Below are 12,330 nucleotides of genomic sequence, written 5' to 3' on the forward strand. Positions count from 1 at the left end.
TGCAAGATGGAACTGGATACGATAAGTTTTACAAATTTCATTTAGCAGATGCTTTTCTCCAAAGTGACTTCCAGTGAACACTATGAAGTGTTATCAGCCTACACCTTATTCACCCAAGATGACTTACACTACTAATGTAACTCATCCATACAGTGAAACACACACTCTCTGTCACTCGCACACTATGGGTGACCTAGAGTCAATAATTCACCTTAAAGCATGTCTTGGGACAGTGGGATGAAACCCATGCAGCCACCATACAAGCTCCAGAGACCCAGCGGGGCTCAAACCCACATCCTTTTGCACTGTGCAGGCACTGTGAGACAGCAGCACTACTTGCTGTGACACCATGCTGCCCTGGCATACAGGTCTTGCTTTTAATCAAGGTTTAGGTTATATTGAATCATATGATTTTATTAAAATTAATGGGGAAGGTGCTGAATAAGTTACTTAAGAAAAATCAAACATTACAGAAATTTAAAAAGCCAATAAGAATCTTGATTCAAGGACAGGAATGAATTTATTTAAAAAAAAAAAAAAAGAAAAAAACTTTTAATTCATAAACTAATTCATAAGTGTTGCCAAGCCATATGACTCAGTGACCTTCTCACAGCCACAGTAAATCCTGAATACATTTCTCTGGGGTTTAATAGAAAAGTCTTTTAAGTGTTAAGTGATTTTTATCTGTTTACTAAAACCTGCACAGCAAATAAAAGCCACATGCTGACAAATGATTAGATGCAAAAAAAAAAAAGCTGTGATACAGTAGTAAATGCAAAACTTAAATGTAAAAAGCTTCCTGTTGGATGAGCACCTGATTGACTCAATGTGAAGCTGCAAAGTCAGATGATCATGGTTACCATATTCTGCAAAAATTTTTTTTTTAACCTTAAGAAGGGCATGGCATGAACTGGTCTAAAGCTTGTATTTATCTCCAGGACTTTCATACTGTGTTTGTATTGATATGTTCAAACACAAAACTTCACCAAAATTCAGGCCTCCTCTGCAGTACTCCAAAAACAGTTGTATGGGTAAGACAAGGGTTGTGGGTTATGCAAGATGTTCACATTTTAAACATCCCTCTAGTTTTATCCTTTAGGTCCATGTCACATTTTTGCATTCCATTCCATTGATCTCCAAATGATTTTTTTTTTTTCTTAAGTCAACATCTGTGATTTAAATTCTTTTATCCAATTTGCAGTTATTATAGTTATCCTCCTTTGTATGATACAGTGGTAAGCAAAACTGCAGATAAAATGGTATGTAAAGGGGTGGACAAAATATGAGAAAAATATAATCCTCTTGGCACATTTTATGACCAATACATCTTCAAAGTCTCCTCATTCAGAAACTTGCATTAAAGTGCTGATTGTAAGACCTGTTTTACAGCTGAAATACCAGTATTTAATATCAAGTTAACAGGACCCACCTGTACATAACCGCTACAATGACATTTCTCTGAGAAATTCCCAAACTCAGAATTGCAACTAGAAATATAAAAAGACATATAAAAGTGTTCTACAAAAAGCAGTGTGGAAAACATTGGGGACAAGTGCTGCCCACTCTCAGGCCCCTTGGCTTGTCAAGCGTTGAGATCTTGTCCGTTTGCCTTCCCTGTACCCCAGGAGACATCCGCACTCCTGTCATTCCTTCTTGGGCTGCATCAGCCTCCTCAGCAGGGCCAGGGGAACGATGAAGAAAGCCGAGCTGACGATGTAGCACGTCTCTGCTCCAGCCAACCAATACACTTCAAAGCCAACAAGACACACGGGTTTCATTTGCGGTACCCGGAGGATCTGGTGCAGACTACTGTTTACCAAACACATTCCTTTGTGTGATTTCAGTAAGTTTTGGCATGCAATAAACTGCAACCTGACTGTGGAATTTATGTAAGAAACTATTTAGTCCAGTACGATTTAGGAACAAGACCCAGTAAGCTTGTTAACTGCCATAGTCATAAAACTGTTAAAAAGATACCCACCTGAGGATGCTACAACAGGTCCAAAAGCACGTGCCAGAGCTCCAAGGCTACGCAGGATGCCCATCACTGTGCCCTTCTGACTAAAGGAACCTGCAAAGAGAACATTTCCGTGGCTCCACCCAGAAAGGTACAAAAAACAAGCAGTGATAAAACACACAAAAACCTAGCTCATCTGCTGACCGTGCTCAGAGACTTGCGTCGACAGGCAGGGGATAACAACTGCAGCCGCTACAAAGAGAGTAAAGTAACAGTGAATAGGTGCAGTTTGCTGGGAGAAAAGCAGCCTGTTACAGTCACATAAGTGCTGGTGATCATTCTGAACAAAGAAAAAAATTCTTTGAAAATGGATGACGAAATGAACAATACACTCTGCAAGTTAAGATGTAAAATTTTGTTAAAACCAATAAATGTAGCACTGCGTTTAGCAAAAAAGACAACTTGTATACAGTGTTTAGATACATGCAACATACAGATACTTTCTGAGCAATTCCACACAATCCCAGTTAAGAAGCTTACCGAATGAGTAGAGAAACAAGCCTATATAAAGCATAATCAAATTCCAAGCCAATCCAATGAGTATGAAGGCTGGAATCAGTAACACCATGGCCTGAAAAGTTTGGAGAAAACACTCAGTTTAAAATGAGCGATTAAATTTGGGTATTCCCCCCACCCCACAACTTCCAAGTCCTTGCATCAGCAATGCTATATTCATCTTTCTGTTCATTATCAATTTTAAATGCAAAAACAAAAATATCTCTTCCATGTATATTGTATCAAAACATGTTCTTACCATTTGTACAGTCTTGATCTGACGCTCAGGTTTTATCCTGCGTGCATATCCCCCCTGAATTATCGCCATGGTGATGCCAATGAAGAAAAACATCTTTCCTTGTTGCATGCTGGGAACAAAAAGATTATTTCTATGAAATATCATTAGTATTATGGATCAGATTCCCAAATGGTTTCCAGAAAACCTGACATAGTTAACAATTTGAAGACAAGAAGGAAAGCCACAACAATTTTGACCAGGTTTCCTTGCTTAAAAACTGGAAATACAATTATTTACACCACAGTCATTGCTTAACCTTCACCAGAACAAATATTTTAAAGGTCTCAAGTACTGGCATCCACCAAACTGCAGCTGGAACTTAATCAAGGCTCCTTGTTTGTTTCCAAGAATGCTCCTTTAAAGCTCCATTCAACAAGTTTGGCTCCACCTCAGTCCCGGAGTCCTTACCCAGTAAACTGGAAACGCTGGTGAGTCAGGAAGCTCAGAGTGTACTCCAGTCCAGAAAAAAGGAAGAGGTACGAAAAGTAGACCCAGCCAAGCACCCTTAGGTTCTGCATGTCTTCAGTTCAAATGGAGGAAGAAGCAACGTCAAAAACTCATGCAACAACTATGTCTTATCTGTGAGGATTATGAAGCAGTGGAAATTAAAACTATGGCAGATGCAATGTAAAAAACATCCCATGCTCACTCTCTTTAGTGGGTGGCTGCTCTGTTTGGGTTACTGCAGAGAAGTTGAACAGGCTCACTGGACTGAGAAGGTGTACACATTCCTGAAGTCCAGCGGACATGGAGGCGACCTGGGACACAAGGGCCTTGTTCAGCACCTGTATCACCCAGCTGTGCTGTATTCAAAGTTCTCCTCATGTATCACTGATTCTTGTTTCGTTACTTTTTATGGTAAAACAACGCAACATTATACATTTATTACATACTTTAAAGTTCAAATACCACAAGAATCCAGAATCCTCAAAACTTACGGTCCACACAACAAACATACACTGTTTATAGTCATGTACGTAACAAATTGTCTCATGCCTAGACAGACATTTCATTTTAGGATGGGTTGGTAAAATAGTCATGTATAGTTTCTATGGATTTAACATTTTTTAATATGTAGTCTGGCTTATTAACAGCAATAAGGACTTCACTCTAGCAATGACAGCTGGATAACAAACTCCTTCTGTATAGATCTTGTGTTCCTCACCTTCTTCTCTTTCCGAAGCGTCTCTGGAAGCACGGCAAAGATGAAGAGGAGGTCTGCTGTGGAGAAGGCCAGTGCCAGTGAAGCCGGGCCCAAGTAGAACACCTCCCTGCTGGCCCTTGAGCCGAGATAGGCACCCATCATAGGGCCCACTGTGAAACCCAGCGAGAAGGCCACCCCAATCATTGCCTGACAGCAACAAGAGCAAAAATAAGAGATCGTTTTGCCATTTTTTCCCCGAAAAACTGAAAAGATGAAAACTCAGCATAATGTAGAAGTCATCAATGTGTGGGAAAACCCACACAATATAAAATACAAAATACCAGCTAGCAAGCATGGGACACCATGACAGCCCACACTGCTGGAAATAATACATACACCATACCATGAATGCTGAGATTTTTCTTGTACAAATGTAGGCGACGTAATATTAAATTGTTTAAATGAAACAGCTCAATTTAAGCCAATTTTAAAAACTACACATACTATGTGGTAGAAGGATGTCTTCGAAGTGCAGAAGCACCAAAATACAAAGACTGACATCAGACTGTAGGACTATGATTCTGTTCGTAATACTTATATGGACAAAACTAGTGCTTATTTCATTTAGTAACGTGGTGCTAATCCAGTTTCTGACACCAACCATGCCTCGACCACGGGCCTTGGGGCAGGGCAGGTCAGCCACCACAGCTGTACAGAGGCTGACGTTCCCTTTGCAGATTCCACCAACCACCCGGGATAGCAGAAACACACCAAAGCTGCGGGACACACCCCACAGTGCATAGGAAGCCATGATGCCTGCCTGAGGAGACAGCACAAAATCCGTTTTACAAGCCTGGTGTCCGCAGCATCAGCAGAACAAAATGGGTTATGGAGCTGGGCCTGAGACCGCAAGACTGTTGGATTCATCTCCAGGTTGTCCGCCTGTGCAGGTCTCTTTAGCAGTTTCCACTCACTGGCTCCAGTTAAAACATCAAGCAGTGCAGGATAGTAACTTTGTAAATGGATAAATTAAACTGAAAAGCTTCCAAAGCACCTTTGCATAAAGATACTGACCAAACAACAGAACTGTAAGCAAGCAGGTGGATGATAAATATTGTTGTTTTTGTTTAGGTCTACAACCTCAGCCTTCACTGGGCTGAGCTTAATATTTATAAAGACCAACCGTAGTCAGCATCAGCAGTGGTCTCCTGCCATAGTAATCTGATGCAGCCCCAGTGAGTGGGGAGGACAGGAACTGCAGCAGAGAGAAGAGCGAGCCAATCAGACCTGAGAAGCAGAACACAGAGACAACAACGATGATGATACTCATGAGTCTTATCACCGAACACAACACTGACACATGGGCATTCATGGATGGCAGGGACAGGCTGTTGCAATCTCAGGCCCTAGAAATTGTTAAACTGTCACAACGTCCAGAATTGATTAAATGCGTGATAAAAACCAAGTAGGAAAATATAAAAACTGTTCTTTCATTCACGTATTTTACAATTTGATTAAAACAGGATCAGTGAAATGTATCATTTGTTTTCATTTCACAGGAAAAGGCTTTCTGCTCAAGTAAAACTGTAGACCCAGAATATTATTATCCTTTATTTATCTAACACTTTCAAATTAATAACTTTACAGATAATCAACTCTACCCATGTACACAGCAAGTAGCAGTGAGTGGAATAGGGATTACAGCCATAGTCTTGCTATCAGAGGACCTGGGACTGAATTCCTATTCTGATATAGTAGTCTTAAACAAGGTATCTACCATGATTTGATACAATAAAAATTGGCCGGTTGAATGAATGGTTAAATACCTGTATGCAATATAGTATACAGATCTGGAAGTCACCTTAGACAAAGGGGTCAAATTAATAAATGAGGAAAATCAATTATAATGTATAAATCGACCTATACGCTTGGGTATTCTTGCTGTGTCGAATGCATCACATGTATGAAACTTTCAGATATATGAAACTTGTTTCACCAACATTCAGATGGCAAGGCAAAAACCCCAATCACCATGCTAACCCACAAGAATATTCATTCCAGAGATAGGAAAGTTCTGCTTCATACCCCCAAAAAGCACACTGTTGTATTTCCTCTCAATGGGAACCCCGATGGATTCTCTGAACCAGTCCACCAAGCTCTGAAGAGACTGATAAATGCTGTCCTGTTGGGGAAAAAGAACAGTCCTAATGCAGCAACATGCAACACAAGATTCTTCCCCATTAGCAAAATAATAAGGATTTAACAAAATAAAAAAGAGAAAATAAGGCTGAAATGTAACAGTAGCCTTATGTTAAGGCTATGATGCATGCAGCTGGAACCAAAGCTAGAAGCGTGTGACGCAAGCAGAATCACCAGGCTGACACGCATCGCTAACAGCCATGGAGGGCAGATGACGGATCAGATGCCCTACAGCCTGGCAGAAACACTGAACTGGCATCCAGCACCCACGTCGCTTTCAGGAACAACACTTCCCTTGCTGCTGTTATTGTTTTATTATTAAGTCATATTCAGCTGATGCCTTGGTCCAAGTCAACTGACATTTTTAGGTATGTTACACTAAACTACTTACACTTCTCTACCCATCCAAACAGAGCAATGTAACACACACATAGTCATTCAAGGCCAGTTCAGAGTCATTAATCCACGTGAAACAACGTATGTGGACTATGGGAGGAAATGCTTACAACAATGGGACAATGACTGGAACCCAAGTCCTAACCTCCAGCCCAGTAAATGTAAGGCACCAGTGCTACCTGCTGTGCCAGCAAGAACGCGCGCGCACGCACACACACACACACACACACACACACACACACACACACAGTCTGAAACCGCTTGTCCCAAGTGGGGTCACGGCGAACCGGAGCTTAACCCAGCAACACAGGGCGCAAGGCCGGAGGGGACGCCAGTCCATCGCAATGGAAGCCCAAGCAGGACTCGAACCCCAGACCCGCCAGAGAGCAGGACCCGACCAAACCCGCCGCGCCACCGCACCCCCTGACAGCAAGCAGCTTCTGTCCAAGTCTACTTACAATGCTAGACTTACAATGATTTAGACATTTATACAGCCAAGCTGAATAATTTTTACTATATGAATTCTTGAAAAGTACCTAGTTCAAGGGTACTACAGAAGGAGCACGATTCAAACCTGGGACTGGAAGATGACACCTTAAGTTTAACCACTTTAACCACTGCCTGCTGGACCTACGTAAGCCAACGTGCTTAGGTTCCAAGGTAAAACAGCTATGGCCAACAGCTAGAGGTAGGTGAGGCTTTCATCGGCTCCTCACCTCCTGCAGCCCGTAGTGGTCCAGTATGGAAGGCAGCAGCGGCAGGATGAGTGTGAACCCAAGCAGGTCCAAGAGCAGGGCCACAAACACCACGGTGATGATCCTGGAGGAGCCGCCCTCTGCGGCCTGCGCCGAGCTCCTCATGCTCGCACCCGTGTCTGAAGCACGTGGGCCACCTAGGGGACAGGGCAGGGTGTGGCAGAGCTGGGAGAACCTTCTAGAAGCTGGAAAGGCCTCTGGATACAAGGCGAAGCCGTCCTATTCATCCAGCGGGCACATGACATGTACACCCTCCCTGGCTTAAAGAAATAAAGCAAAGTAGAAATAGAAAATATCGATGTAAAATATTTGAATGGCATGAGTTCTGCTTCTCATATTTTGAGAGGTTTAATTCAATTTCAACGAGCCGTTTCCACATAGAGAAATTTACATGAAGCTTTACCAATTACCATAGTGATATTATCAGTGTAAATAACTGTCAGCAAGTACAGGAGATCTTCAATAACTGCAGATTACTAAGAGAAAGAGTTTGCGTCCACGTCTGCAAAGCTACAAGGAAGTGAATAGTGTCAGAGTAGTAAAAGAGCCTGTCACTACCGCATACTAGTTTTTGTAACCGTGTAAAAAACACGGTGAAACACAAGAGCAGAGTAAAAACTAACATTTCATTCATAACATTGCATTTCGTCCATGCGTGAAGAAGTCGCGTTTTCTTGCAGAACTAAGAATTTCGTGTATGAAAATTGCCTTCACGGAAAAGCTCTTCACGGGTCAACATGACGACACAGCACGCGCGTGTCCCGCATTTTTCTGTGGGCTCTTGTGTTTATCTAAAATGATTTGCGAGTCGAGTCGAGTGCTAATTGAATTCTGAAAGAGACGTCGTCGAACGAAGTACTGTACAGTGTACTGCTGGTAAAATCTACGCGCGGCAAAGTTATCAATCAGGAGTTTTTAACTAGCACGTGCGATCCGATCGGGTGACGGACAGGCAGGCAGGCAGGCAGGCAGGCAGGAATCATCACACGCGACGGGCCCCGCGAGGAGCGCAGCGGCGCTCGTGCTCACCTCGAGTGTCCGCGCCGGAGAGAAGTCGCTCGTGGACGCGCAGCTCGCGCACGAGGAGCGAAGGAGCTACATTTCGGCATGTCGCAACAAGGAAGAGCTCCGTTTCTCGCGCCGCGGCAAGAATGTGCGACGCATGCGCTCAAAACCGCCTGTGTCCGCGAGCAGCTCGCGGTTGTTGTCTCTATGGTGACGAAAGTAACGATTTCAGCCTGGAGGAAAACGAAGCCACAGAAGCCACTCCTTCCAAAAGTTGTTGTTAGTGAAGAACACCCACATAAATACAGCGACCACGTCCTACGCTGCGTACATTCACACATTCGGCTGGCGCTTTTCACCAACCAAAGTTGTGGCATTTATACAGCTCAGTATTTTTATATATGTTAGGGCAAAGAATCATCATGCTCGGTAAATGGGATTCGAACAGATCTCAGGCTCTAAGCACTACACTGTCTGTCTGATGTCCTGTTTTCCATCCTACTGTCTCATTGATGTGTATTCATTTAGGTGATGCTTCTCTCTCCTTACTTAAAATAATTAAAATGTACATTTATACAGCTGGATAGTTTCTACAGGAGCAACTTTAGGTTAAGTGCATTGCCCAAGTTCACTACAGCAGTAGGTGGCACTCAAACTGGGAGCCTTAACATAAAAGGCAGGTGCACTAACCACTATACTTCCTGCTGCCCGTCCCACAGTCCTGACGACGTCTTCTTTGTCCCACCGACACTGTCTTACTGTGCTCTTGAAGTCTTGTACTGCTCTACTGACTGTCCAGTTGAAGTCCCAGAGCAGAGATTGCCAAATTCTGCAAAGGTACGACTGAATAAAGTTTTTAAATGGCGGAAATGATGGATGGATAAATTTTACCTGTCGAGTTGGACAGTCAGTGTGGCGCCACACACTGGTGGGCTGGTAATCCATTCTCATTTACGTCATTCCCGAGTACAGTCACATACTTACCTTATAAACAAGTACTTTGCGCGCACACACACAGAGTCTGAAAACGCTTGTCCCTTACGGAGTTGCGGGGAGCCGGAGCCTGACCCGGCAACACAGGGCGTAAGGCTGGAGGGGGAGGGGACACACCCAGGACGGGACGCCAGTCCGTCGCAAGGTACCCCCACTTGGCCCAAGCGGGACTCGAACCCCAGACCCATCAAGTAGGACCCGGTCCAACCCACTGCGTCACTGCGCCCCCACCTGCATATGCTTTTCCATTATTAAACAAATGTTATTAAAATCATTACGCATAACAAACACGCACACGTTTATCGAGCATCTACTAGGAAATCCAGGGACGGACAAGTCAATGAAGATGTGTGAGTTTTGAGACCCATAAAATTTATTATGGTTGATTATGTAGAGGTATGCGGCCAAAAACATTTAAAATATAAAAAGGAAAATATTGCTCAAACTTGGAAAAAAAATGCAAAATTAAATTAGACATTTATATTAAACACACACACACACATTTTCTGAATTGTTAAAAAATTATTTTTTTGTTGTTGCTGAAAATGCAGTGCCTGATTGGCTCATGATCTTGACGTCATTGGTGAAAATACTGCTCCTCATTGGCTCATGACTGTACCTTATGAGGATAAAGTCTTCGTCATACACCAGAAAGAAGCACGTAATAGCGGGAGCATTCGGTCCTTATACTGGAATGAGGTATAACTTGTGTCGACCGTTATACCGAAAGTCTGTAAACCAAGAGTCCATATGCTGGAGTATACTTGTATATAAATCACAGACATAGATAGATAGATAGATAATGGTAATTTTGTGAAATTTGGCATGTGTCAAAGTACAATGAAAAAGGAAACAAAGGGCAGCGAATTCAAGCTTTATTAGAAGAACACAGTTCAGCAGAATTTATCTTTGCATATATACTAAATATGCCATACATATGCTAATCCTCATAACATTTTCAAAGTTTCCATGGTAAAGTTATTCTGGGTAGACAGAAAAAAATATCTAAAATCTGATTTTGATTGGCCAGTTTTCTCATTGATCTTTCCAGCTGATTTGTAAAATATGGTTTTTTTTGGTGTCGCATCATTGTTCAGGTTGAGCTCTAACCTGAATGTTAGATCAAGGAGTTCCATGGCTGTGCACACAAATTTGTTTTGGCATTGGCAGAATTTCTTGTGCTTGGCCTGCCTTTTTAAATTTTCATCTCTTTTGACTGGTTATGTTACATTACAGAGCTGCAGATCCTATGAAGTATTTGCTGCATAAGCAAAATAAGGAAAATACTGTGAGAGCTGGTGAAGTACACCAAACAGGTTATGGCAGTCACTGTGCTACCATAAAAACGCCATAAGGGGACACTATTCACTTGATTGTTTCTCTGCAGAAATTCCCAGCCTCTTTTCTTCTCCTTCCAGCAGCTTCCTATAGGTGGCAATCTCAGCATCTAGCTTCAGTTTGATGTGAAGCAGCTCCTTGTAATCCTGTAGGTACTTGTTCATCTCTATCTTGGTCTCACAGAGTTGGGTCTCCAGCTGAGTGATGGTGTGCTGCAGGCTGGACACCTTGTCCAGGTGCCCCACCTCCATATCCTCCAGCTGCTGCTCCAGGGACGCGTTCCGTGCACGTGCGGCGTCGATTTGGTTCTGGAGGTCTGTCACTTGGCTATGGAAGGTGGTGATCTCCTCCTTCATGGTTCGCACCTGCGCTTCATTTTTGCTGGCGTGTTCCTTTAGCGTGTCAAACTTGCTCTTGTACCACTTTTCAGCCTCTTGCACATTGCGTGCCGCCACCTGCTCGATCTCCGCCCGCATGTTGCGCAAGTAGGCAGCCAGGTCAGGTCGGTCCGAGTCCAGCTCGGTCGTCACTTTGGACTCCTGAATCTGCTTCATCAGGTCAGCCACCTCCTCTTCATGCAGCTTCTTCAGGAATTCAATCTCCGCGACCAGCTCTTCCACACGCTTCTCCAGCTCAGCCTTCTCCAGCGTGGCGTTGTCCACATCCTGACGGAACTCTCTGAGGATCCTCTCCGCCTCCTCTGATAAGCACAGTGAGAGGGGCGAAGAGATGATGTATGACAGTAAACTCACAAGTCAGCCAACAATGTCACAGTGTCAGCCTAACAGCTCGAGGAAACAAAGATGTTTTTAGCATGTGCTACACTTATTCTGTATTATAAAATCAGAAGTGTACTTGGCATTTTGACAGCACATAGCTCACAAACAGGCAGAGTGACACAAGTTTAGTTTGCAGTAAATAGTTTGAAGGATACACACACTGTCTGAAACCGCTTGTCTCAAGCAAGGTCGTGGCGAGCCGGAGCCTAACCCGGCAACACACAGGGCATAAGGTTGGAGAGGGAGGGGACACACCCGGGAAAGGACACCAGTCTGTCACAAGGCACCCCAAGGGGGATTTGAACCCCAGACCCACCCAAGAGCAGGACCGAGGCAAACCCACTGCACCACCATGCCACTACATCCCCCATTATTTGAAAGATAGCCTTTTTGAAAAATAATGTATAGAGGTGGTGTGTTAAAAACACATTTTTTTCTAACTCACCTTTGAGTGCTAGCTCCTCCTCAAGTTTCAGCCGCCATATCTCAACCTCCTCCTCGATGTAGCCCCTCTCAATATCCGCAGCCCCTTTCTCTTTGGTCAGGGACTCAATAAGGGCCCTCATCTCCTTGAACTTGATGTCATACTCTTGGCCGACGCCAGAGGGGCCCTCCTTCTGTTGGCCCTGCAGATCAGCCAGCTGGGCGCGGAGGGCAGCGTTCCTTTGCTCCAGGGCTTGCACCTTTTCTATGTAACTCGCAAAGCGGATATTCAGTTCTTGCATCTCCTCCTTCTCGTTGGCACGGTACTGGTGGAGCTCGGTGCCCAGCTCCACAACACCCTGGGGGTGCCCCAGGCGGCCACGGCCATGGGATGATACCCTGCAGCGAGAGGGTGATGGGCTCTGCACCCGCATTTTGCTGGTTCCGCTAACTGTTAGACTCTTCTGCGTGTACGACGTGCTTCTCAT

At 43.9% G+C, this 12,330-nt stretch overlaps 2 protein-coding genes across 4 annotated transcripts; both read right to left on the minus strand.

Moving 5' to 3' along the window:
• Positions 1-1,308: 1,308 nt before the first annotated feature.
• Positions 1,309-9,203, minus strand: mfsd10 (major facilitator superfamily domain containing 10). Of its 3 annotated transcripts, XM_018744113.2 has the most exons (14): positions 9,000-9,203; positions 8,334-8,514; positions 7,266-7,564; positions 6,040-6,136; positions 5,138-5,241; positions 4,616-4,774; positions 3,976-4,161; positions 3,460-3,568; positions 3,219-3,330; positions 2,772-2,880; positions 2,498-2,588; positions 2,162-2,209; positions 1,982-2,071; positions 1,309-1,747 (listed from the first exon to the last, which is right to left on the minus strand). In XM_018744113.2, the coding sequence occupies exons 3-14, from the start codon at positions 7,407-7,409 to the stop codon at positions 1,644-1,646; spliced, it is 1,353 nt and encodes a 450-aa protein (XP_018599629.1). In that variant the 5' UTR covers positions 7,410-7,564; positions 8,334-8,514; positions 9,000-9,203; the 3' UTR covers positions 1,309-1,643. The 3 variants fall into 3 exon arrangements, with proteins under 3 accessions (XP_018599629.1, XP_018599630.1, XP_018599628.1); XM_018744114.2 differs by lacking the exon at positions 9,000-9,203 and having other exon boundaries at positions 7,266-7,441; positions 8,334-8,618; XM_018744112.2 differs by lacking the exon at positions 9,000-9,203 and having other exon boundaries at positions 8,334-8,618.
• A 1,072-nt stretch (positions 9,204-10,275) lies between these two features.
• On the minus strand, positions 10,276-12,330 carry LOC108929493 (vimentin-like). Its single transcript, XM_018744033.1, has 2 exons — positions 11,865-12,330; positions 10,276-11,340 (listed from the first exon to the last, which is right to left on the minus strand). The coding sequence occupies exons 1-2, from the start codon at positions 12,328-12,330 to the stop codon at positions 10,664-10,666; spliced, it is 1,143 nt and encodes a 380-aa protein (XP_018599549.1). The 3' UTR covers positions 10,276-10,663.

This window comes from Scleropages formosus, chromosome 12, assembly GCF_900964775.1.
Source record: "Scleropages formosus chromosome 12, fSclFor1.1, whole genome shotgun sequence".
In the NCBI taxonomy this organism is placed as follows: domain Eukaryota; kingdom Metazoa; phylum Chordata; class Actinopteri; order Osteoglossiformes; family Osteoglossidae; genus Scleropages; species Scleropages formosus.